This window comes from Zalophus californianus, chromosome 8 (assembly GCF_009762305.2).
Source record: "Zalophus californianus isolate mZalCal1 chromosome 8, mZalCal1.pri.v2, whole genome shotgun sequence".
In the NCBI taxonomy this organism is placed as follows: domain Eukaryota; kingdom Metazoa; phylum Chordata; class Mammalia; order Carnivora; family Otariidae; genus Zalophus; species Zalophus californianus.
Genome location: NC_045602.1, coordinates 40,137,761 through 40,164,247, shown reverse-complemented (window position 1 = coordinate 40,164,247; position 26,487 = coordinate 40,137,761). Strand labels below are relative to the sequence as shown.

At 55.3% G+C, this 26,487-nt stretch overlaps 1 protein-coding gene across 6 annotated transcripts in view; it reads left to right on the top strand.

The window, feature by feature from the left end:
* ATOH8 (atonal bHLH transcription factor 8) overlaps window positions 1-25,224 on the top strand; it is a 31,544-nt gene extending 6,320 nt beyond the window's left edge. The window contains exons 2-6 of one of the 6 annotated variants that reach the window (XM_027622902.1): window positions 3,623-3,814; window positions 6,982-7,214; window positions 8,085-8,242; window positions 8,666-8,714; window positions 24,158-25,224. In XM_027622902.1, coding sequence (XP_027478703.1) covers window positions 3,623-3,814; window positions 6,982-7,194 — 405 coding nt within the window. In that variant the 3' untranslated portion in view covers window positions 7,195-7,214; window positions 8,085-8,242; window positions 8,666-8,714; window positions 24,158-25,224. Of the gene's footprint in view, window positions 1-3,622; window positions 3,815-6,981; window positions 7,215-8,084; window positions 8,243-8,658; window positions 8,715-10,941; window positions 11,385-24,157 lie in introns of those variants that run through there. The other 5 variants (XM_027622901.1, XM_027622903.2, XM_027622907.1 and 2 more) reach the window with 5 other exon arrangements.
* Window positions 25,225-26,487: the final 1,263 nt, after the last annotated feature.

Genomic DNA, 26,487 nt, shown 5'->3' with positions numbered 1-26,487 from the left:
TGCTGAGGGGGTCCTCTGCAGGTGGTGGGGTGGCTGGTCATGCACAAAGGCTAAAGTCCCATGGGATGATCAGTCCAGACCTCTCCATCCCCAGCTCAGAAGGGTGGGCTTCCTCTCCCCCCACCTTTGGTTGTAAAGGCTCATCCAAATCCACAAGCAGTTGCTTCCAGCTAGTTGGAAAGAACCCAGCTAAGGCATCCAATGCTTCTCTGTAGAGTGGGAGAGATCATTTCTACCTCACTGGGCTGTTTAAAGATAAATACAGGCATTGTGTTAAAAATACCCTTAGTAGATCCCAATAAACAGTCAGGGGTGGCCTGGTCCCAACAATCATGTAGGGTACCCAGGTATTGCTGTTCTCACTCTCCAGATGAGGGAATTGAAGGCACCTCCCAAAGTCACTGGCAAGTGCCTGCAGTTCAGACCAGCTCTTTCCACTCTTCCTCCACCTCCCAGAACTAGGACCTGCTGCCAGACTCTTACTTTGTGAGCGCCAGGCCAGAACTGGGCTTCTGGGGCCATGGGGCTGCATCCTGGGGCATGGGCACCAGGAGGATCTGGAATTAACCAGGTGAGCCCAGGAGCACCTCCCACCCAGGGGAGGGGGAGGAGAAGGAGTGAGCTGCCCAAAAGGTGCCCTTGGCGTCCTACATATGGCCACCTGTGCTGGGGGGAGCCTGGGGAGCTCAGTGGCCGTGAACCTTCCTTGGGTACTCGACAGACAAGCTCCTGGCTTAGCTTCAGGTCTTAGCTCAGTATCTACCTCTCTGTATCTTCATGTGCAGAATGGGATAAGAGTCTTTATTTTGGGGAAGGTTTAAATGGGACAGATTACCTGTGAATAGCTACCATAGTGTCAGATACACCACTAGAGCCGGATAGATGGTTTCCTTGTCAGATCTGGATTTGGATAGAAGCAATGGGACAGAGTGACAAAACTGGCCCAGAACCTGGACTGGAGCCCCTAGGTTGGCCTTGGCCTCATCTGTTATTCTGTAATCCTGCAATGACCTGGATCCCCACACGCAGATCCTTCCCGAGATCCCTGGTCCCCACTGGCAGGAAAGCCCATCTGTTCAGGGGCCAAGGGCTCAATGAGCCGGGTAACTCCCCACGTGGCCCCTGGGTGAACACACCACTAGGGACCTGTGTCACAGAGCTGCACCCAGTGCCCAGGGGCCTCTGGCAGGTAGGCACTCCCTCCTGGGAGCAGAGAAGGCAGAGGTGCTGGGCTGGCTCTTGAGACACCCCCCTCCCCTGTGCCAGGACTCCCGGGAACCTTTTCTGTTCCACAGACCTTGTTTATTTGTTCAGGCTGATAAGCAGGATTCTCTGGACCCTGGTCGGGAACAGGCAAAGTGCATTGTTCTGCTGGCTTTTCTTGGATGGATTTGGAGCCACAGTGAGGACTGGGGGAGGCGGGGGACTGCACAGGAGTCTCTGCATTCTCTCTGTCACCAACTTGCCCCTCCTTTGGTTTCCTAGTCTGGTGAGGGTCAACTCCTTGGCTGCTGGAAGATTTTAAAAGGGGACAGCAAACCTTGCCTCTGGTGTGGGTGCCATTTCAGGATCCCCACTGGTGGGGGGGGGCGTGATGAGCAGGCATCATGTCCTGGCTCCAGGGCATGTATCCTGCTTCTCACCCGCTCTGGAGCCCCTCTTTGGAGACGTTCTGCAGCCCCAATCATAAGGACTCGCTGACTTGTATCAGGCCTTACTCTGTGCAGTGTGCCTGTCGCGGTGAGGGCATCGTGTTAGCATATGAAGAGGAAGCTAGCACTTGGAAAGGTGAGGTCCATTGCCCCGTTGCCTCGGGTCTGCTAGCCTGGGAGAGCTAGAGCAGGAGGTGAGCCCAGATGACCGAAAGGTATGTGTGCTTAAGCTCTACACTGAATAGCTAAATCTTCATCCTCCGAGAGAAGAAAGGGTTTTGAACACATTTCTAAACATTCTGGAGCCCCCTGGTGAACATGGAGGTAGATCATTCATTCTCTCATTGAACAAACCCTTTGGAGGGCCTATTAGGGGCAAGACCTGTGCTAGGCCCTGTAGACGTGGGCCTCCCCCCCATCAGCTCACAGGGAGACTGGCCATTAAATGAGTCACAATAATCAGCAGTTAAGGACAGTTGGGGGGCTATTAGAGCGCTGTTAAGGGCAAGTGTCCACTCCAGCACTCCTCCCCTGTCCCCTGGTTTAGGGTTGGGAGGGGAAGGTCAGAGAGAGTTCCCGGACAAAGTGAGAACAAAGTGGATGATGCATTTAGGGCCCCATCTGAGATGACTGTCTTATTCATGCTTTCTCAGTCTCTGCACCAGTGACATTTCGGGCTGGGCAGTTCCTTGCAGTGGGGGCTTTAGAGGACCCTGTGCATTGCAGGGTGTTTAGCAGCATCCCTGGCCTCTATCCAGCAGGGGCCAGTACCGTCCTCCCTCCCCTGCTCCCCAACACTGACAGTTAAGAATGTCTGCAGATATTGCCAACAGTCCCCCGAGGGACAGAATCATCTGCAGTTGAGAACCATTGGCCCCAACAGGGCCTGGTATATGGGGGATACTCACCAAATACTTGTTGAGTGGACCTGCTGGGGCGACCCACTCTGCAGGACGGGGTTAATGGGTACCAGAGTCGGTGGTAGGGGTGGATGCTGGGTCTAGATCTGGAATGCCAGAGAGAGGAGAAGGAAACTGGAGCCCTGGGGGCTGGGTGAGCGGTACATCAGAGGAGTGGTATAGGCTGTGTCGGTTTGCCCCCATCAGATGGACGTTGTGGGGTCATTTCCACATCTCAGCTCAGAGCTCAGCCATTGTCTTCATTGTTTTTTCTCAAATGCATAGTACAAACATTGGCAGACGGTGTTCGAAAGTTGGACGCTCTGTCTCTTCACCCCGTACAAACCCGTGTGCAATTAGTGAGCGTCTACTTGGCGATGAGTCACTGACAAGCATGTCAAGTCTGGTTGGGACTGTAAATATTTATGATGCACCTGTTGCATGCCCAGCAGCACTGCAGGTCCAGAGGGCATAAGGAAAAAGAGAAAAGAAAAAGAAAGCCCTCCCAGCTAAGCCCTGGCACGTTCCTTCTTGTATGTTCCCAGAGTCCTGGGTACCTAACTCTTTTATGACATCTCTCTTGAGTGTGAGTTCTCTGAAGTCAGGAATCAAGTTTTTATTCGTAGTTGGACCCTGCGTGTCCAGCAAAACAAGGGTCGCTGAATGAATGAGTGAATGGAGTATCAGAGCTGAAAAATCTTAGAGACTCCCTTCTTAGGGAGGGTGGGGGACAGAGCTCTGTCACGGTGGGAACTCACACGCTTCATTCCTCTTGTCTTGTGGGCGTGAGCTGAGCCTCAGTTTCTTCCCCTACACAGTGGGAACGTGGATGTCTCCCGGAGTTTGTGAGTGGACGAGTTGAGATGCGTGTGGGAAAACAGTGGGTGCTTAGAACAGAAAATAGAATACTGGTCAAGGGATTCGACAGGCCACCTCTGCTCCCCGGCGGTCCCCTCTTGGGTAGCGGGACATCATTGTGAGTGGCCCCATTTGCCTGGCCAGGGTGCCCTGCTGGGCTGTGCTCAGTGCAGAGCCCCCGGCAGCCCCTCCTGATGCCTTCTCAACCCCCAGGTGCCGTGTTACTCCTATGGGCAGAAGCTGTCCAAACTGGCCATCCTGAGGATCGCCTGTAACTACATCCTGTCCCTGGCGCGGCTGGCTGACCTCGACTACAGTGCCGACCACAGCAACCTCAGCTTCTCCGAGTGTGTGCAGCGCTGCACCCGCACCCTGCAGGCTGAGGGACGCGCCAAGAAACGCAAGGTACGTGCCAGCCATGCGGGCAACAGTCTCTGGAGGGGGTCGGGAGAGGTGGGAACAGAAATAGGGGCATCCCACTCTCACCCAGGCTTCTGAAGGGGCCAGCAAAGTCAGCCTCCTAGAGGTTTGCTGGGAGTCGCTCCCTGGGATTATGGGGGTGACCCTATTCCTGGTCATGGGGCTGGCAGGTACCTTGCACAGGCACCCTGGGCCTCTGGGCCTGGGTTTGCTCCCTTCATGTGGAAGATGGTGTATCTGAAGCTCTTTCTGGTTTTTTGTGCTCTGGTGCTGATGTGCCCAGGTGGCCCCTGATAGATGTTGTATCAGAATGAGCCAGAACGAGATCCTCTGAGCAGGGTCACAGACCAGGAGAGCCCTTCAGCATGTTTGGGAGTGACTTGGCCTGTGCATTACCTGAGGCCGTGCATTAAGGCTAGTGAGGTTCGTCATTCATTCATTCATTCTGGAGAGATTTGTTGATTGCCAACCATGTACCACGCATATTGGGCAGGGATATAAAGGTGACAAACGTGGTCCCAGTCCCCATGAAGCTCCCAGGATGGCCAGAGTGGCCCTTCTGCCAGTGGATATGGGTGGTACAGTATGGCAAGGTGGTCTCGGAGGTCTGTGCTAAGGGCGGTGGAAGGCCAGGCAGAGGAAGGACAACTTACCTCTCCTGCCCAAGGGAGTTAGAGAGGGCATCTTAGTCTGGTCCCTCGATCTGGGACGAGAAGAACAACCAGGTCACCAGGAAGATGAGACAGGGCACAGCATCTGAGACAGAGGAACCAGGCTGTAGCAAGCTTGATGGGTTTGGAGAAAGATGTGCAGGAGGAAGCATGGTGAGCACAGCTATGTTCCCCGAATGGCCTGTGCCCCCAGCCTTCCCACTTGGGGGTCAGCGCCGGGCAGCACTGAGCACGGCTTATGGCAGCCCTCTGGATCTCTGTTCCTATGAGGGGAAGAGACATAGAAGGCGGGACCCAGCCTGTGTCCGTGAGGTGGGTGGAGGCTGGGAGAGATGCCTGGCCCCCTGGGCATCCAGGGAGGGAGAGGGTCGGGGATCCAGGTGACTGGCATCCTCCATCCTTCCTGGCCTGCCTCTCCCTCTCATCCCTGACATTCCTCCCCCCAGCCCCCCTCCCCCCGCCCCCAGCAGGCTCCTCTCTGGGTCCTCCAGGTTTCCCAGAGGCCTCTGGGCCCTGAGCCAGGGAGGCCCCCCATGGACTCTCCTGCCTCCGCCGGGGAGGGCCCCGCACGTCCTCCCCGCCAGCCAGTCACGGCCGCTGCCACGGTAATTGGACGTTGCATTCCTGGGAATGATTTAACGTGGACCAATTAGATGAAATCCTCATCAAGCGGGTGAGAGAGGAAGCGCCACTGGCTACTGGCAGGGCGGCTTTCCTCTGGAAAGTGACACGGGTAAATTAAGGGCCTGATTGATGGCTCCATGCAGGGCTCTGTGACAAAGGAGGTTTATAAACTCTGGGTGAACTTCCCATGGCATTCGGGCAGCCTGGAGGTGTGGATGGGCAGGGTGGGCAGGCGCCGTTTGCTCCCAATCCACCCCTCAGCCCCTCACCTCCCCTCGCACATCCCCCCTCATGCGCTGAAACAGGAACGCTGACCCTTCCCTTCCCTGTTCCTTGATTGGAGCAGATAGAGTCCTGGGCTGGGGAGCACGGAAGGGGAGTGGGGTGAAGAAGATGCCCAGCAGAGATGAGCTTTTGGCTCCCCCTGAAATCCCTTCAGGTCTAAGACACCTTAGAGACCATCTGGTCCAACTCCCCATTGCCCCGATTAGGAGACTGAGGTGGCAGATTGTGGTTCCGGGCATCCAAGTCCCTCCCCATCACCTACCAGCTGTGTCATCTTGGACCCATTTCTCCACCTCTTCGAGCCTCGGTTCTGTTGCTGATAAGTGGGCGTGGTAGGAACGTCATCAGTGATTTCTCTGGCCCTTTCCGGCCACCGTGCCCAAGTGGAGGTCTTGCCTCTCCTCGGAAGAGCAGGGGGTATCCTGCGTCCCCTCCTGCTGGGTGGCTGTCCCAGGGGCTGTGCCTGCAGTCAGCACTGCCAGGAGGACGTAGATGGACAGGGTCTACGACGACTTGTCCAGTCCCAGTGTTCTGCCCTGGCAGGCTGGGGGTTCATGGGGCCACCCTGTTTCTGGGGCTTACGCTTTCCTGCACGTCTGTCACCGTGCAGGTTGGTGAGTCCTGAGGTGTCCTCAGGGAGGGCCCAGTGACCTGCCCAATGGCCCTGAGTGGCTGGGGCGGGCCACCATTCTGTTAACCGGAACCAGGGGGGCTGGTGTCCCTGGACATTCACTTGATGATTCATTCATTCAATGTTTATTACGCATGTGCAGTGAGCTCCACACTGGGGCTTGGCCCTCCATAGTCCCTGTAGACAGAGTGGATGGATTGAGGGCTCAGATCGAGCCTCTGTCCCCCCTCCCCTGTGGCCACTGAGGGTTTGGGGATGGGAGTGAGCCAGGCTTACATCCTAAGGAGAGAGAGGAAAAGCAAAGAAGGGAAGAAACTAGAGAACGCGTGCCAATGTAAGTAAGTGGCTCAAAGGAAGTCCTCTGTAAATGGGAGCTGTGACGGGGGTGACCCTCACCAGCGCGACTGATAGCAATTTCAGTTTTCCCCTCGATGGCGCCCTCACAGTGAATGTGTCCTCAAGAGGCCGGGTGACCCTTTCTCAGGACACCTCAGTGAGAGATTGTGCGCAGCATCCTCTGAGATCCCTTGTAGTTCTAATGAGCTGCCTTGACGCCCCCCGCCCCCCAGCCCCAGACCTATGTTAAGAATGGGATTTAAAGAGAATTCAGCCCCCCCACCTCCTGCCAGGCCTCAGGTGCCCCCTTTTGCCCATCTCAGCCCTTCCCTGCCAGGGCTGGAGACCTGCATCCCTTGACCCGTGGGTCCTCTGTCTCTGGGCCTCATAGGACAAAACTTTGAGGGTTCAGAGCCTCGTTTGGAAGCCAGGGTCATGCAGAGAGGCCTGTGTCGGAGGCTGCCCAGCCCAGGGATGGGGGTGGGGGTTGGGGTGGGGGGGTTGTCGTGGGGGGAGGGGTGGATGGGCCCTAGAGAGCTCAGTTCTGACTCTGTAGTTGGAGATAGTGCACGCTAAGCACCTGGCTCTGGGCCATGTTTCTGCAGCTCCTGTTTTTAAAGCAGCAACTCCTGGGAGCTTCGGAGGAGGAGGAGGAGGAGGAGGAGGAGAAGAAAGAGGAAGAACAGCAGGACTGTTTCACACCTGGGCTGGGGTGTGGGGGGGCGGGCAGCGAGGCCGGGAGGGAGGCTAACCAGACCTGCAGAATAAGAAAGGACCAATTTCCCACAATCCAGGGTGCCCCTTTCCAGCGACTTTAACCTCTGGAGGAATAATCAGAGTAAGCTAACGGCTACTAACATTGACGGCATAATTTCAACCCTGGTGCTAAATGGCCAGCAAGTCTGTGCCCTCAGGGTTGCTTGCAGGCCATTTGGGGATGGGGAGAGAAAAAATGTCATGATGCACTGAGTTCAGGGCTATTCCGGAAGCCTGGGCGGAGATTAGGGGATTAGGGCCCCCTGGGGCTGTGCCAGCTGTGGGGAGGCTGGAGGGAGGCTGGCTCTGCAAGGTTGGGAAGTTGCTCCTTACCCTGTGGGTGCTCTGTCCTGGAGGAAGCGCTGAGGCTGGTGCGGCTCCGTCAGACTTACGTCTTCCCTCTTTTCCTGCTGCTTTCTAGACAGGGGAGGCTTTTCTTGGTGATGGCAGGTCCCATCTCATGTGCAGACTTCGTAGCTTTGGTGCTGGGGACAAGCTGAGGTGGTACATTGGTTGTGGGTTGTGGGTCACTGGAGCCAAGGGTGTTTCGAGGGGCCCCTTACTGTCTGAGCAGCTGAGCCCAGGCCTTGGACAGGACCTCGTGGCTCCTGCTGTGTATGTGGACCGTGCCCAAGCCCCAGAGCTCATGAGGCAGAGTCTCAAGAGCTCCTGCTCTGGCTGGATCCAGCCGCCTGTGTGCAGGGCCTCCTGTGTCCCCAGAGTGTCCACCGAGGGGCACTGCCCTGGCTCTGTCCCTACCTGTATGTACATAGTCACCCCCCACTGGGGCCTCAGGGTCTACTTCTGTAAGGTAAGTTGTCACCAGAAGTGATTTCTAAGGCGTTTTGGGGTCAGGCTTTCTGAGTTGAGGTCCCTCAGCTCCTTTTTCTGTCTGAATGACTAAACGCCTCACTCTTACTTTCCCTGTGCCCTGCGTGGGCATTTCACACAGATCTAAAAGTTGCTCCCAGAGACTGCTGGGACCCCCGTGCAGTGCATCCCAAGAACGCTGATAATACCTAAGGTTCTTAGAGCCTGGATTACATGCCGGGCATGGTGCTTAGGTCTTGTGATGGATCGCCTTGTGACTCTTCCCGCCAACCCTGCGAGGTGGGTACCGGTGCTGTCCCATTGCCCAGATAACAAAGCTGAGGTTCAGAGCCTGAGGAACTTGACCAAGCTCCCTTAGCCAGTGAGAGAGGTGTGCCGTGGCCCCTGCCCTTCCCTGTCCTGCCTCCCACATGGAAGTGGGTGTGCGAGAGGAGCTTCTCTTTCCATATCCTCCCGGCCAAGTTACTGAGTTAAATACCATTTGCCTTCAAAGCCCATAGAGTCCATCTATGCTGGGAAGAAAAGGGGGGGTGGGTGGGTGGGAAACCACCATCAAATTCCCTTCTAGTCATAAAAATGGATGCAATATATTTTTTCTGGCATTCCAATTACATAGACGTTTGTCGCCAACTGTTTGGTCTAACACGGAGTGTTCTCTCAGCTGCCGTTTCTCCTCTCACATTTGACATCATTAGTCCACAGGTCTGGCAGGCACTGGGCTGGAGGGATCACTGGCTGGGGAGCCTCACAGGTGAGCTGGGAGCCAGCTTCCCCCCGCCCCCGGAAGGCAGAACTCGGCCCTCTGATGTTCCCCTGGTGGTCCTGGTGGGGGGGGGGGGTAGAGGCAAGGTGCTGCTTTCCTCTCTCCTCTCACACTCTCTCCACCCCCTCTTGTCCCCTTCTCCAAATTGCGCCCCTCCTGACATGCACTCACAGACCCCTCCCTTCTCCCCAACATGGAGCTTTGGGCATAGCAAGAAAGAACCAACCACTCATGATCAGAGAGCCACAGAGACATGGGAAGAGCCCTCTGATGCTCTAACTGATCACCCTTGGGGACGCAGAGACACTTCAGAGAACCCTTTCCCCCCGGAGCACCTCTTTGAGCCAGGGTGCTCCTCTGGAAATCCCTGAAGAGGCTCAGTGACCCTCGGTTCAGAATGCTGGAGGAAGGATGTCTGTGTAGGTGGGAGTTAAGTTGAACCCTACCGTTCTTTTCAGTTCTCTGTGGTGCTGGCATTTAACTTTAAGGCATATGAAAGCATAACAAGGAGACCCTCAGCGAGACTGTGAAGTAGGAGAAGTATAGAGCTTTGGGGCCGGAAACCTGGGTTTGAGTTTTGACACTGGCACTTTCTAGCTGTGTAACCTTGGGCATGTCACTTAACCTCTCTGATTCCCACCCCCCATCCTCTCATCTGTAAAGTGAGAACCACATGCCTTCCTTGCCACCTTGCTGGAAGGATTAAACAGGGTCCCATTTGAGAAAAGGCCGGCGCATTCTCAGTGAGTGCCAGAGAGGAAATGTCAGGAATTTACAGCAGTAAGATAACAACTTCCTGTGGAACCCCACGAAGGACTATCTCAGGAAGGGGCAGTGCCTGGGGTGGATGAATGACTGATCAACCAAAAGGCAGATAAGGATGAATAGCTTTGAATGGGGGACCCGTCCCTCGCTAGCACTTCAACCAAAGCCCTGGTCCTGTACCGGTAAGGGGAGGTGAGCGTGCAGCCAACCCAGAAATTCCTGGGCTTTTGAAGTTCATGGATTCATACCACAAAACATGCCTCATGTTTGGTTGTGCACAGTCATAAGGCTGATAAACTGTCGCCAACAGCCGTGTCGACGGTGTGCTAAGTGTCCATGGTCTCCCCGACACTGCACATACGTTATCTGTACCTCATATTACACTAACCCTGCAAGTGAGGACCACTTCCCCTGTTGCACAGAGGGGAAACTGAGGCGGGGGGGTGGCACATGAGCAGGGCCACGTGGCTAACAAGTGGTGGAGTCGGTTCGAGCCTGTGTCCCTTTGGTTCCAAGCCCCATGCTCTTCAACTCTGAAGGCCTGCCGGGCCCTCAAACTCGCCTGCTGCCCCGCGGGGTGGCCCTCACCTGGAGGCCCCTCCGCAAATAGGCAAATAGCTGGGTGCTGCGCCTCGCCCGGAGCGGCCGCTCTTACGTAAGCAGCCGGGCTGCAGCACGTGGAGGCTCCATTCAGCTGCAGGGAGCCAATAGCCCGCCGGGGGCGGTGCTGGGGGTGGCGCCGGCTGGGGTGGGCCGGGGGTGTAGTCAGCCCCCAGCACCCGCAGCGCTGCCCCGCCGGCCAGGCCTGACACCGGGTTACGTCGCCTGGCGGCCTCTGGCTGCAGCTGGGAGCACGCCTGGTTCCCATTCGGGCCGCTGTGGTTTTGATTAGCTGTTCTGCGGGGCGGGCCTGGCGGCGAGTCCATGGGAGCTCCGCGGGAACAGAGGGCCCCCCGCCCGGCCGCCGCGGCCCCCCCTCCTGGCAGCCCCAGACTCCAGATGTTCCGAGCGCTCGCTGGGAAGGCCTGCTGGCGCCACGGAGGGCAGAGGGCAGGGAAAGCACGCGAGCTGGAAGCCCAAGCACTCAGTCACCGCAGGCCCTGGCAGCCCGCCCAGCCCGCTGCTGGCACATTCCCCAGCTCTCCCCTGGCCATCTGTTCCCAAAAAACCCTTTCAGAGCCTCATCATCACTCAGGATACAACAGCGCGAGCAGCTGGTTTGGAGGCAGAAGGGAAAACCGTGCAAAAGGTCCTTTGTGAGAGAGGAAACTCACTTATGAATAACAGGGCTGGACGCCGTAAAAGTTGGCGGCTGGGAGCCTTGTTTCTCAGGCGCCGCTGTTTTCTCTGGACTTTTTATCTCCAGTTTTTATTTTGTTTCCCCTCGTTTTCTTTTTATGTTGCTTCTTCCTCCTCTTACACCACTTACAACTTTTCTTCCTCCTCTAAGGTGCCCGAAGACCACCTAATTAGTTCTCCTGGATGCTGCCAGACCCTCTTCCTTCTCGAAACTGTTGAAATTGGGGATCATTGGAAGGGACTGTTTTCATAAAACCTGGGCTGGAGGGGACAGACGGGAAGGAAGGGGCCTGAGAGGGACACTGTGGGCAGGGCCCAGCCGTCAGTGTTCGGGTCTTGGACGAGAGGCAGAGAGATGCCAGAGATAATGCGGAGCGCCCCCCCCCCCAATCAGCTCCTCAGAGCAACACAGAGGTGCTTGGGGGAACACAGTGGCGTTAATAAACACCCTCGTGCTCGGGCCCCTCGGCTGATTGCACTATGACATGAAGCTTTTTTAAGAACTGGCTGTCTCTGCCAGGAGCTTCTGGGAGATGTCTGCCTGGAATCTGGGCACCTCCTGGAGCAGTCACCGGGTGGCCTGCCCGGAGCCCGCGGGGTGCTGGGGCAGGGCTGGCAGTGGGGACACCAGCGGGGAGGAAGGGAGATAGCAAGGCATGGCCCACCTTCCTCATACCCCCTGGAGCCTGGATGTGGAGCTGAGAGTCAGGCAGGGGGCTGCCAGGTGGAGGTGGGGAAAGGGATGCCTCCCAAGTGTTAAAGGCTGGTGATTAAATGGCGGGGGCATGTCAAGGCCAGGGGACCGGGAGTCTCCACTTTCCTTTCTCAATTCCCTGCACCCCTTTTCCACTGCCCCCCCCACCCCCATCCCAACAGACCCAGAAGCTCTGGAGCCCCTCACCACAGCAGTGGGGAAAGCCTGACATCCTGCTTGGGGGTGGGGGCTGGCTTCTTCCAAGCCAAGGACTCTGGGCATTGGAGGGCCATCTGTGTGTCTCATCTACCTTGTACCCAGGCCCCTGCACTTCATTCCTTTGCCCTCCTTTCCTCTCTCCTTCCCTCCCCATTTTAGTTGGAGAGAGGCAGCTCCGGAAAGGCCAAATATTTATGTTTATTGCAATTTCAGGGCCATTAATCTCACTGTCTGAAGGGCTATGAGCGGGCTGAGATCTACCCTCCCTGCTTGGTCTCAGTGGGCAGGTGTCTGGGTCTGGACTCTGAAGCTCGCCTCCACTCTGCCCTGGGGCTCTGTGACTGGGTGGCCTTGCTCAAGTGTCCTATCTGGAAGATGCCCGGCCTGCCTCCTGGACCTGCTCAGGGATGGATGCACAAAGTATGTGAAATTGTCTTGTCAACTCTCTCCTCCCTCCCATGTCTTCTGCCTGAGAAACTGGTCTTCGTAGGGCCAAAGGTGAGGAGAGCCTGGGCAAGGAGGAGTGACCACTGGCCCCAGGCCCCTGGTTGTAATGTGGAGTCAGCCCAGTGACCAGAAATTGCTTTCCAGCCCTGAGGCTTTCAGAGGACAAGGGAGGCAGGAGGACAGGCCTGCCCACCGCCCAGAGTTGAGCCCCTGTACCCAGCACAGCCGGAGGCCTGGAGACCTCGGTTCCTCGCCTGCCCTTGAGCCCATTATCTCCTTTCCACCCGCCGTAGCAGACCAGAAAGCTGGTTCTAGGGGAAAATATTAATCCCTGCCTTCCTTGAGCTCCTAGTAAAAATATTTCTGGAGGGAGAAGTAGGAAGCCATTCCTTCCTTCAAGACCCTCCTGCTCTCCACCCAGAATTCACAGCCCACTGGGACCTGGCCCAGCTGCCCAGCCGCTCCAACTCAGTCGGCCCCCACCTGAGCTCCTCCTAGCCGCTCAGCCACAAGCCGGGTCTGACTGCCTCGATCCCTGCTCAGGACCCTCAGGGGCTCCCCCCAGGCCAAGAGTAGAGGCCACACCCCTCCCCCAAGTGACCTGGCTCCAGCCGGTCACTCCCCGTGTCCCAATTTACACTCTAGCAACAAGGAACTCCTCGCCCAAAGGGGCTATTTTTGGTCTCTGTGCTCATGTTGTCCCTTCTGCCTGGAATGCCCTTCTCCCCTGTCTGTCTGGCTAACTCCTGCTCATTCTAGAAGGCTCAGTTCCTCCTGGAAGCCCTCCCTGACCCCTACCCAGCCTCCTCCTCAGGGCCTCACAGCGTGGCCATGCTGCAGCCTTTACCACAGGGGTGTGTATAGTCTACTTCAGGAACGTGTCCTGTGATACACTGTGAAGTAGTGATATAAGAGGGTCTATTGTGTGATCTACTGGAGCTTGTGTTATGTCATTACATGATATTTTTAGCTGGTACGTTACATGATATATTACGTGATATTGTAACCCCTGCCCTACATTTAGTCATACAGTGTTTGTGTAGTGTGCTTCTCTAGCCAGACTGGGTGGCCTTTCACTTTTGTGTCCCAGCTTCTGGCACATAGTAGGCCCCCAAATAATGATGCACCGTTCCTTCAACTAAAATCCACATAGCGGGCAGGGGCTGAATCTTCCTATGCTGAAGGCAGAGACTTGAGGGAAGGATAAACTAGGGGCTTCAGGACACAACCAGAGAAATGCCCCTGTGTTCCCTCAGGCCCCTGTTTGGGGAGCTTGTGTCCTTATTCTCTTGAATCAGTGAGGAAAGCTTTGCAGTCAGATCACAGGACCCCCTCAAGCTGCAACTTAAACTAAATAGGGGCTCCTGTTTCTCAGGAAAGCTGAAGGGAGGTGGCTGCTTCCTGGGCTCCAAGGCTTCTTTTGGTCTTTGCCTCATGGCTGCATAGTGGCTGCCACAGCACTGAGCACTTCATTCTTATGCTGCATCCAAAGGCAGGACAGGAACTTTGCTGGAAAGAGCATTTCCCCTCATCAGTTCAGTCACCCTGCCCAGACATTCCCTACCTGCCCTGGAAGAAGGGGTGCCCCCCTGTAACTGAGAAAGGCACTAGGATCTCTCAGCTGGGAGTGCAGCAGGCTTAAATAGCCACGTGGCTCCTCCCTGGAGGATTGACCCTGTTTTGTGACAGGGTGGTTTTCTTCTCAGTGGGCCTAACCAGGGTCACCACCTTAACCACACACACTTCACCATGGCTCCGCAAAGTCAGAGCCAGTAGCTCCATTTTCAGCTGCCGGCACTGAGGTTAAAAGAACCTGGGGGGCCAGGCCAGGCCACTAGTGACCTTGTACCTCTCTGCACTATGCCTTAGAGTTTGCAGAGCCCTCTCGTGCCCCTTACTCGCTTGACTCCTACAGCAGCTGCCCAGGATGCACATTTCTAACCATGGCAACTGGATGGGGAGGCTGGGACCCAGAGGGGAAGTCACCCAGCTCAGACAGCTGGGCAGGCCGGGTGGGGTGAGGCATGCTCCTCAGCCCCAGACACAGGTGCTTCTGAATCTAGACCATCTCTGTCCTCTGCTGCCCCCAGGGTGGGAATGTGAACTGCAGAAGGTGTCTGCCAGTGCGAGACCCCAGGGGCTGGGACATGTGAGTCTGAATGTCAGCCCAGCCACCCCTCTGCACCCAGTGACTTAGAGAAGGGATACCAGACTCGGCTGCCCACCTAGGACTTGATTCCATTGCCAGGCAGAGGACACCCTGTCTGTCCCTCTGCTGTCGTGTGTGTGTGTTTGTGTGTGTGTGTACGCACAGGTGTCCTGGTGAGTCTGTAGGCACCATCTGTCAGGGTCGTGTGGGGGGTCTCCTACATGGTGGGTTGAGTTCCTGTCCAGGGGGTAGAAGGTGTGGCTGAGAACCACCCGCCCACTGCACGACCCTGACGCTCCCCTGCCCCTGCATCCCCACCACACACAGCACGTGCCTGGGCAGCCAGTGTGGTTATTTGCGAAAGGTTGACCCGCTTCGGCCCACTCTCGGCATAGACACACAGCGATTCTTACTTGTTCAGTCTCTTTAGTTACCTAAGCAGAAAAAGATGAAGAAAGCATGAGGGCCCTGCACATTTATTTAAGAATAAATACTTTAGAGTGTTTACTATGTACCAGGCATTGTTCTGGGTGCTGGTCACTTCAGAGAACAAAACAAACAAAGGCCCCACCCCTTGGAGTGCAGAGTTCAGGGACACAAAGGCCATGCATAAAAGCTCATGCGAGAGCCCCAGGGGGTCTTCTCCAGAGTCCACTACCCTTAATCTCTGCCCAGTTCTTACAAGCTTGACTCCTTGGTGTCTCCGACTAGAGCAGCTGAACAGAAATAGCCCATTGAAGTGGGAGGCCAGCTCCTGGAGCAGGTGCAGGGACAGCACCTGGAGTCACAGCCGGTGCCCTGATGGTGTGGGAAGAAACAGAAAAGCAAAAAGAGGAATGCCAGACACTTTGGAGGGCCAAGAGACTCGTGCCATGTAGTGTCGGGGGGGCGGGGGCCCCAGAAGCCTCAAGGACCTGGGGAGTCTCCTGTGGCCTGATGTTGCTGGGCTTGACCTTGGGTTGTCAAGAGGAAGCTAAAGTACATCCAGTAACGTCTGACTGAGAATGCGGGGAAGTGCATCAGTTATCGGGAAGGGACCTGTCCAAGCTGTTTGGCACAGAAAACACGAGGCTTCCTTTCTCTGGGGAACTCTGCTCCCGGGGAAGGGCTGGTTCTAGGATGTCAGTGCGGGGAGGGCAGGGCTCCTTGTCTCTTTGGCTCATTGCAGAATCCCCAGTGCTTCAAAGGGAGCGGGCACGGTGTAAACACGCAGTGGATAGTTGCTGAATGAACTGAGGGGTGGAGGGCTTTCCAGTTGCTGTCCACAGCGTCTAACAGGCAGCTCCTCTGCGCCCAGTACAGACTGGGACCCTGGCAGGCTGAGGTGCAGATGCAGTCCTGCCTCGGCAAGCTAATGGGGCAAATGGCAGGGAGACACACACACGCACACGCACACGCGCGCGCGCACACACACACACACACACACACACACACGTGCGCTCTGACATGGGGCTGCCCAATGCCCAGTGCTTTGCATTGCCACTGTTGTGCTCCTGAATCCTCCCTACAACCTTGTGCAGTAGATCACGGTTATTACCATTTTATAGGTGAAGAAACGGAGGCACAGAGAGGTGAAGTAACTTGCTCAAAGTCACACAGCTGGTAGAATGGGGAAGTCAGGATTCAAACAGAGGCCGTGTGATGTGCTCCTACGACAGGGCTTATTTCCTGTGAGTAGGTGTGTGTGTGCACGTGCATGTGGGTAAACTATTCAGTTCTCTTCCAGTCTTGGCCTTTCCCTGGTGCAGCTGGAAGCTACTTTTGGGTCGTCGCTGTTGGACAGGCAGGGTGGCAGTGGGTAAAGGAGCCCTGATCAGAGATACCCCACCCTGGCCTGGATCCCACGGTGCCTCCAGAATCTAGCTGTGAGGGGCCTAGGGTGAGAAGGGGCAGGGGAGGTGTTTTTCTCACCTTAAAACTGCATTTGCACAGTTTTTATGGAAATCACTTGATTTTGGGGGGCTGTCTGGGGGCCTCATGACCACCTATTATTTCCCCCACTTGGTCCTGAAATAGCCACAGCTAGGCTTCTTCCTGGGGTCTCCTGGAGACACCCTGCGGTCTTTGCAAAGGCTTGCTGGCCAGCACTGGGCAAGAACTGGCTTGTCTGCTTGGTGTGCCGTCACCCCAGCTGTCAGTTGCGGTGAGGACTGGGGAGGGAGGCACCGAGGATACAGAGGAGTGGTGGGGAGCGATCCCCAGCTGGGGAAGAAGCAGGCCTGACGGGGATCTGTCGACACGATGGTTAGGTGTGAGTGTATGTGTGTAGTGTGTGTGGGAGTGAGGGGTGAGAGTCATGGGTGAGGGCCGACCGGGGAGCTGCCAAGGGAGCAGGGCCGTCCTCATCTGGCTGGGCCACCTGTCTGCCCAGCTGTCCACTCCCCTCCTGTCTGAGTGCCTCCTCTGGTTGTGGGGGCAAGGTCATGGGCTCCTTGGGCTCCTGGGGTCTGGAAGAGCAGTGGGTAGCCAAGTGGAATTGGCTGGACAACATCGCAGAATGGGAAGCAGATGGGAAGCTTGCAGCAGCTGGGCCTCAGGCCCTCTCTCGGGCCAGTTCGACCCTCACAGTGCCCTGTGCTCTGCTTGGGGTGGGGGCCAAGAAAGACAGATAGGCTGATGGATGGGAGAGATAAACAAAGGAGAGGCCAAGAGAGAGTTGGCACAGAGACATGCAGGCGAAGCATGGAGAGAGAAACTGAGAGACTGGCAGCCAGAGAGAGTGGCCTGTAGCCCAAGAAGGCGTCAGCATGGCGGGGGCTGTGGGTCTCCCTGGCCGTCCCTTGCAGGCTCAGTGAGCTCCTTATGGGCTCTGGCCCTGGCTCTGGGAGTGGCAGGCCTCCCAGTGCCAGCCACCTTTCCCTTAGGCTCAAGGGACAAAGACTGAGATTTTCTTAGAACCCAGGAAGGTGGCGGCTGGGTGGATGGCTTGGGGACTTGCCAGACCTGCTTGCCAGTGAAGAAGCTGAACTCTCCAGAGGTCAAGGGGTCTGCCTTGCTGCCCTGCATCCTGGCAGGGTGACCTAAGGAAGCCAGGAAGCTGTGCCAGCCTCCATTTCCTCATCTGCAAAATGGGAGCAGTGATGGCCACCTCCCCAGGAGTGTGTAAGACAGCACACGCACAGGAGTGCAGCGTGGCACCCGGCACAAGGCCACCCTCAGTAAATAAATAGTAGCCCTAAGCACTGATTCACTCACTTCTGTCCTTAGGCCTAGGAGGATAGGGGTGCCGAGGACGACAATGCCTCTTCCTTCCTTCAGGAGTTCATGGTGGAGGTGCTTGGGGTGAGCGAGGGGATGGTGGCCATCATACCACCAGTAATTCATGGCACGGAGGGATGTAGGAGTCCATATATGGTGCCTTGGGAGCACAGAGGAGAAGCACATTTTTCCCACCCTGCAGTGGAGGTGGGGGCTGGCGGGTTAAGAGACTGGACTCCAGTTAGCTCTGATTATCCCGGACTGGGGAGACAGCAGGGACCCGGCCACAAAACCCCGCCCTTTTGGAGGTTATAGTCCAGCTGGTAAGGCTTTAGGACAGCGTGGGGTATGTGGACAGTGCCCTCTCAGTGCTCGCCTGGCTCACCTGGGACCCGGCTCCGCCTCTAGCAGCTTAGCACAGGAGTGGGCCCCAGGGCTACCTGCTTCCAGCCTCAACACTGTCTGATGCGGTAGGTCTTTCTTATGTCATGGACTGACTCGGGTTGGAATGGATCCACTGGCCTTGGGAAACAAGGGGCTTAGACTCCTGGACCCACTCATGCTCCCGGCCTGGGGGGCTGGCGCCCGCTGGGTAAGATAGCCTCTTAGCAGCATAGACAGCTATCTGCACACTGTAACCTGGAGCTCCTGGCAAGCTCGGCCGCTCCTTGAGGAGCCAACACAACAGCGACCGGGCAGGTCGACGGTGCGGACCAGCCGCAGTGGTTTGCGGCCTCACCCTGGAGTCACGGTATCAGCTGCCCCAGGCTGGGACTCTGACCCCGTGCCTGTCACAGGGCTGGCACCCAGTAGGGACTCAGTATGTCTTTGTTGAATAAATGAATTCTCCCAATTCATGGTCCCCAGGAGGCTTCTCCCTGCTCACCAGGGGCTCTGGCCCCAACTCTGCAACTCTTAGATGGCTGGGACCTCAGAGGGCCCTCCCAGCCCGGACACAGTGGGATCCTTGATTCACACCATGTTCCCGCCCTCGGAACATAGCAGCCAACTCCAACTGCTCATAAATTTCCTGCCTGTCACCCCTGGCGCCCAGGCCAGGCGAGGCGGGAGGCTCTGGGGGTGGGCTGGTCCATACCTGCTTCCAGTTCCCTGGGAAGTTGGGAGGCCAGAAGCCCAGGCCTGTGCCTGTGCCCAGAATAACCTGAGCAGTGCCTGGCCCACGGAGAAGATGGGAAAACGCATGCGCCAGAGGCAAAGGCGGATGGGCAGGAGCGTTAGGACGCAGGCACCAGCTCACAGTGCAGTTGGCACAACCCAATTCCACTTTCTTAGAATTCTGTGTCGGTGTCAAGGATATGTAAATAATAAACATTTTTTTAAATATATAAATAAATAACCCAAACAAACCAACAAAATATACTCTAGAGCTGTGTCTAAGCCTGAGAAAAGTAAAGGAACAACAGTCACCCCACTTTCCCAGTGGGGAGATTGAGGTGACTGAAATTTTTCCCTTCTCTTCACTCTTCTGTACTTTCTACACTTTCTGTAATTAACATGTACTACCTACGGAATTTTTTAAAAACTTAACTGCTTGACTGAGATGACATCAGTTCACCCACTGGAAGTGTACAGCTGAGTGGTTTCTGGTATTTTCGCAGCTACGTGCAACCATCGCCGCAGTGCATTTTAGAACTTTCTTCTCAGGCGAGAAAGACACCCCGTATGCTTTAGTTCTCCCTTCCTACCCCACAGTCCTCCCTGCCCCCTGCCCCCTGCCCCCAGGGAGCCGCTAGTCTGTGGGTTTCCCCGCTCTGGACACTTCATGTGAATGGAATCCTAGGACGCATGGCCTTTTGTGACTGGCTTCTTTTCACTTAGCACACTGCTTTTGGGGTCCATCCGTGTTCTAGCATGTATTAGTACCTCCGTCCTTGTTCTGGCTGAATAACATTCCATTGTATGGATACACCATACTTTGGTTATCCAGTCATGGGGTGATGGACATGCCTTATGTAATTTTAGAAATTGTGTCTTTTTTTTTTTTTTAAATCCACCAAAAACAAATTGGTCAATATGACAGTTGGTTCAACGTGACTATTTCTGATTACTTGAGACTTTTCAGACTGTGATGCCATCTTTATATTTTCGGATACCCGTTCGTCAAAGGGAGGACCCAGCTTTTTGCAGGGATGTGAACCAGCACCTTCCCGTGCCTGCACGGTGTGCCAGGTCCTGCCAGGGGCATGGCTCCATTGTCTCATTGACTCTTGGCAACTGGCCTGGAAGGCAGGTACTATTACTGTGTCCTCTTTCAAGATGGGGAAATTGAGGCATGGAGCTATGAGCCCGCCTGCCCAGGGCCCTGTGGCCTGCTGACTTAGGGGCCACAGTGGACCCCACAGTTCTGCATTTGCAACCAAACACAAAGGCCCTTCCCAGCCCACATGTTGGTGCACTGAGAAGTGAAAGATAAAATAATACCTAATAGTGTGGGTCTTGAAAATACATCTCCCATGTCCTCCCTGCTTGTCTTTTTTTTTTTTTTTTAAGATTTTATTTATTTATTTGACAGAGAGAGAGAGAGAGAGAGCACAAGCAGGGGGAGCAGCCGGCAGAGGGAGAGGGAGAAGCAAGCTCCCCGCCGAGCAGGGAGCCCGATGTGGGACTCGATCCCAGGACCCTGGGATCATGACCTGAGCCGAAGGCAGACACTTAACTGACTGAGCCACCCAGGCGCCCTCCCTGCTTGTCCTTCATAGTTTTGCTTTAAAACAACATTTGAAATCTGACTGTTCTTTTTAGAGAAACAAACAAACAAACTGTCAGGATTTCCATTCCATTGGATCTTTTTCTGCATCTGCAAGAATATATCCAAATTGCTAAAATAGAAAAAAAGGATAATTTGAAAATAGTGAAAAATGGTTAAGTAGGTAGAGTGGACTGAAAATGAATATGAAAATCATAAACTGAAAATGAATTTAAAAGGTAAAACACCTGAGAAGGCAGATCGAGTCATTTTTTCAAATGCCCCTAAAGTGGTAAAATTGTGCTATAGTACACAGAAGTGATCGAGAGAGGAAGCCAGTCCTCGTAAAGCCAGAGAAAAACTTGGTAAGCCGAGGAGGTATAATTAGAAATAAAAAAAATGGGAAGTGAACGAAAGTGAAAAAGGTGCAGCACTGTTCCAGGTTTCATAACAATTACCCAAAGTTTCCCTGAAGCATAGGCATATTTACAAAAATGCTAAGTTACATTTGAAACAGGAAACATATTCTGTGGTATATAAAAGCTATAGTAAATAAAATGCCTGTGACTGGAAATATTTATTCACTTGTTCAACAAATATTTATCGAGGTGCTCCTATGCATCCGGATGGTTCTAGGCTCCAGGGCTTCATCAGCAAACAAAACAGACCATGTCCCTGTCCTCGTGGAGCTGATGTTCTGGCCACAAATGAATGAACAGATCAAAAGATGATTTTTAAATGTGATAAACTCAACCACTTTGCCACCCTGACCAAATCCCCTCCATCGAACTCAACACATCAGAACCACGGAAAGGGACCTGAGAGGCCATCTTGTCTAGTCACGTTCAAAGTTTATTTTCACGGCAGACTCTGTTTAAAGGGTATCTTCTGGGGCGCCTGGGTGGTTCAGATGGTTAAGCGTCTGCTTTCAGCTCAGGTCATGACCCCATGGTCCTGGGATCGAGCCCTGCATCGGGCTCTTTGCTCGGCGGGGAGCCTGCTTCTCCCTCTCCCTCTACTGCTCCCCCTGCTTGTGCTCTCTTGTTCTCTCTGTCAAATAAATTAATAAAATCTTTAAAAAACACACACACACAAAAATAAAGGGCATCTTCTATGGTAAGGGGCTGGGACTTAGGGGGCTCTTTAGAGCAGTGAGCCAAGAGCCTTTCCCAGCTGTACCCAGAGCCTTGGCCCACAGAGGAAAGACCACCCACAAAAGGCCAGGGCTGGATGGGAGTCGAGAGGCCCTTCTCACATGCTTCTCACATGTGGTGACATAGGATGTTGCCCCCAGTTCCATGAGAAGGGGTCTGTGGTATGGTTGTCACAGTGGGGAGTATTTGTCAGCCATCTCCTCTGTATTTGTAATTACCTGCCTGTAATTAATACACACACACACACACACACACACACATACCCTGCCTCTTCTGAAGGGGCATCCATGGGTTTGTCTCCTATCCCTCAAGCATAGCTGGTCTATGGAAGAAATCTGACTGAGACTGGACCAACCTGCAGCCCCCACTGGGCATTTGGGTTCAGATGCTGAGGCAGAAAAGAAGCAGATACTTGAAGTCCAGGGAAGGGCCACAGGTTGCCTCAAGGTGCAGTTGTGATCACAGAATCAAAAGAATTCATCAGATAGTGGGTAAATAAAGCCAGGCAAAATTTCTTTACTGCAGGACTTTTCAGAGCCTTTAATATGCTTTAATATATGCAGTGACTTTCCAAGATGGGGCCAAGGTCTGTGGTGTTTCCCAGACTCGTGGGCTATACCTCACCTGTCTAGTATTCTACAGCGGACCCTTTGGGGAGAGTGCATGTCCGTGTATATGTACTTATGGTACATATACACACATCCCTTCACTGTATAAGTGAAGGAATTAAAGCACAGAGAGGGAGGGTAAGTTCCCCAAGGTTAATCTCAGAGGAGGTCCTGGCACCTACAACCTCCTAGTATTCTTCCACCCATGCCTCATTTGACATAAGACTTCCTTGGATGGTTGGTGCATGTGCTGGGATTCCTGCACCGAGGTGGGCGGTGGGAGCCCAGGTCCAGGGTAGACACCAGGGCAAGGGTGGGATGGAGCACTGAAGGTCAGGCTTTGGCGAGAGGAACCAGCTCCGTTGCTCTTGGTTGCTCTTGGGTGGTAGTCATGGCTTCCGCAGGGTCCGAGAGCCAGTAGAGGGGTTGGGACAGGCGCCGTGACGGAGTGGCCAGTAGGACAGCTCGGGCGGCTGGCCGGGCCAGCTTTCTGCGCCTGCCCCCAGACCGCAGGCGGGCGGACCGAGAGGGCCCGCCCAGGCAGCCAGCGCCCGGCTGACGCAGGCTGTAAATCACCCCTGGACCACAGACCCCATGCCCTCCCCATGGGTTTCCTTCCCGCCTCTTAATCCTCCTCCTCAGACTCGTCCCGGGAAGCAGATTCCTGCCGGGGCCAGCCCGCGCTCTGCAGGGCGGGCTCAGAGGAGGTGAGCCTGGATGCGGCGCATCAGGATGCTCCTTCCTCCCGCGTTCCTTCCTCCCTCCTCAGCCTCCGTTAGCTGGGCGAACCCCCCTCCTCCTCGGACCCCCACCTCCAGCCCTGCCGCCGGCCAAGCCCAGCGCCCCAGGCCTGCGAGGCTCCCCGGGGCCTGCGGTTGGCAGGCCCTCCAGAACCGTGGTTTGGCGGCGTCCTGGCTCCCCAAGCCTGCAGTTGAGCCAGAGCGGCTTCTCTTTGGTAGAATAAACACTGTCGATCCGGATTCAGATCCTGCTGTGGCCAGCTTCCTGCGCCTCCTCCAAACGGTGGCAACAGCTCACCTCTGAGATGGGGGATATGCGAGCAAGCCCCCTGGCGTGGTGGAGGTGCCCCGCAGAGGTTTTGCTTCAAAAACATGCAACTTAGCTGTTTGTTCGGGGTGGTCGCAGGAGTCACAGAGAAGCTGTATTTGGAGCTGCTTCAGTAGGAGCGGGCTGCACCAGGTTAAGGCATTGCCATTATTCTGGCCTGTTCTGGGAGGTCGTGTCCTCACAGACCCTCCCCCACAGCTCCTAAAGTCCCAGCAGCCCCTGTGACCCTGCCCCATCTCCTGCCCCTTCCTGGTAGCAAGTCACACCCTGTGGTCACTGTTCTCAGGAGCAACTGCGAGCCCAGCTGCCAGAGCGAAGGTTCCAGAGGTCAGCACGGTGAGGCCCTTAGAGATGGTCTAACCTCCGTGGTTTCCAAACCGTGCTCCTTAGCACCCTGGGTTCCCAGAGATGTCCCAAGCTTCACATTGGGGGGCATGCACCGTGCGACCCCCTTGCCCTGTGTCCCCCCACCCTGCTGCTGCAAATACACCAGACCATGATTCTCTGTTTTCTGTGTAGGGCTCCCCAGGTCAAACTTCATTTCTACTGCTTAAAAGAGAGTTTGGCAATTATTGACCTGGTCCAGCTGTGTCATTTTATAGATGAGAACGCCGAGGCCCAGAGAAGTTAAGTGACTTGTCTCAGGGACCCCCAGGTGGCAGGTAGATGGGCAGCACCTCGAGTTGGCCCCTTGACTCCAGGTATGGTGCTCTTGTCTGAACAACTGAGGGAAAAGGAGCTGCGGATGACCATTCCCATGGGGTGTGACCCAGAGGATGGTGTGATCAGCACTAGGTATCCCTGAGCTCCCCCTAGCCCCTGCAGCCCTGCCCATTTCCCCAAACTGGCAAAATGAGCAGTGGCTCTCGAATGCAGACTGGGGAGTCAGGGGAGAGGGTGGGCTCTGGGGGCGGCCAGTCCTGGGGTTCAGATGCTGGCTCCGTCCCTTACTGAGCCCATCAAGATGCAGTTCCCTGCCTGGGCCATACCAGTCCCTCCTGGGGCAGCAGCAAGGAGTAAATGAGAGGAGGTGCTGAGGGTGCCAGCACATGGGACCGTTGGCCTTTAGGATACAGGAGTCAGGAGAGTAGGGTTTCTTCTGACCGTTGGTTGTTTCTTTCAGGAGTGACTGGCCCCAGGCTAGGCCAAGGATGCTGCTGTGGGCCCTCTTTCTGGTCAAGCCCGAGGAGAAGGTGAGCTCTCCAAATCCAGCCTTGTCTTCTTCTCCAAGATGCCACCAGATGCTCAGACCACTGCCTCTCAGGGTGAGGCAGGGGCACATCGGCCTCCCTCTCACCCTCCTGTCCCCCCTCAGCCACTCTGGTGACTCCGCACTTTGCCCTCTGCCTGGTGGGGAGGGGAGAGCAAAGCCTCCCCCTTGCCCAGGGCTGCAGAAATTCATTGCCAAAGATTCCACAGAGACACTGAACAAATTGTGGCGATAACAGCCCACAGTGAGAAGCCACACCATTGCTCTATGACTTTTGCTCCTCCTATTGCCAAAGCCATCCCAAGCCAAAGACGAGTCAGCAATCCCACTGGAAACTCATGGAAGGGATGGACATTTGGTGACCATGGAAGTGCTCAACCCTCTGACCTGGAACTCTCTTTCTTTCTACATTGGGCCCTGAGCTGGCTGGGTACAAGATAAACTTTCTGGGGGCGGCGAGAGAGGGCTGGGGGTGCTTGTGTGGAGTGGGATATGAGGTCCTGGCCCTCTTCTTGCCCTCCCACTGGCTGCCCAGGCCTCTGACCCTGATTCTCAGTGTTCCTTGGGTCCAGGCTCCTTGGGCCCTGAGCGTCGAGGCAAGGGAGGAAGGGGGTGGAAAGAAGCAATATTGACCATCCTGTACCCTACCCCAGGGACTTGCCCCACCAGGGTCACCTAAAGGGTCTTTGTTCCCCAGCCAGCCCAGCCAGCCACTCCTTGCCTGTGGCCCACCCTCCTGGCTGGGAAAACAAGATGGCTCCCTGCATGAAGGCCAGTAGTCTGTTCCCAGTTATGCAGAGGGGCAGAGGGGAAGAAGGGACCAGGGGAATGGGTCAGTAAGTCGGGAAAGGTGCGGTGGTGGGGGGCATGTTCAAAGCCAAGGCCTGTTCCTTCCTTGTGCTCAAAAGGCCAAAGCTGTTCACATCTGTGCTCAACCATCTGCTTCAAATTGAAGTAAAAGCCCCAACATGTAAAGAAAACACTTGCTTGTGTTGAATGGACTCTGTGGGTAACCAGGACTTTGGCTGGTCAGTCGAGGGCCAGTTGTGCGGGAGGGGAGAGGCTGGTCTTGGCCTAGAGGTCGAGGACCCTTCAGGAAGTGGGCAGTGTGTGAGTGTGTGCGTCTGTGTGTGCAAGGGGATAGGGGGCCCTCACCATGACCTCAGCCTGGACTAGTGACCAGGAGGCCTGGTCAGAAACGTGAGGAGCTCTTTCCACTTCAGACCTCACTCACTTCATTCAGCCCAGGGATGCCCTCTCTTGTCTGCTCCTCAGGCCCCTGGGCTGGGGCCGGAGTGTCTGCAGGCCCAGACAGGAGCCTCCTTCCCTTGCACGAGTGTTTCCCAGGCACAACCCTTTGCCAAGGACCAGGTTGTTGGGCGGGCCTGGATCTGGGACAGAAGCAGGGGATCTGGATGGCTCAGAGCACTCCTCAGAGCAAAGGTGCCCTGGAAGCCAGCCAGACAGAGTGGGCTTGGGATAAGGGCAACAAGGGGACGCTTAAGAAAAGTTGGTCACCTGGGGGCACGTGGGTGGCTCAGTTGGTGAAACAGCTGGCTCTTGGTTTCTGCTCAGGTCGTGATCTCAGGGCCCTGGAATTGAGCCCCGAGTTGGGCTCCATGCTCAGCAGGGAGTCTGCTTGAGGATTCTCTCTCTCTCTCTCTCTCTCTCTCTCTCTCTCTCTCTCTTCCCCCCCTGCCCTTCCCACTGCTCGCACACACACACTCTCTCTTTAAATAAATCTAAAAAGAATAGAAAGGTTGGTCACCTAGGACACCAGGCACAGGTCACAACCCCACTCACTTGTCTCTCTGAATTTCTGAGTAATACCTGTGGCACTTCCTAGGGAAACAGGAGATGTGGACCAATGAGCCTCAAACTTATTGACATAAGAGGACCCTTTCTGTTATTAAAAGGTGGGGAGGTACCCCCAACCTGCTGCCAGGGGATCAGACCTATGGCCTTCCCACCCAGAAACAACACATGGCCTCCACTCCCCACCCCTCTCTTGTTCCTGGCCTTCATTACATACTTCCCTTTCATTCTGAAGCATCTATGGATCATCAGCTGCATATCAGACATCAAGCTAGTTGTTGGCAATAGAGAGATGGATCTCACACAGCACCTGTCTTCACAGAAGTCATGGTTCTGTACAGACAAGCAAAGAATTATGATGCAGTCAGATGTCTAAGATGTTGTTGGGAACTTCAGGAAAGAAAAAAACTAATTCTCCCTAGGCAGGT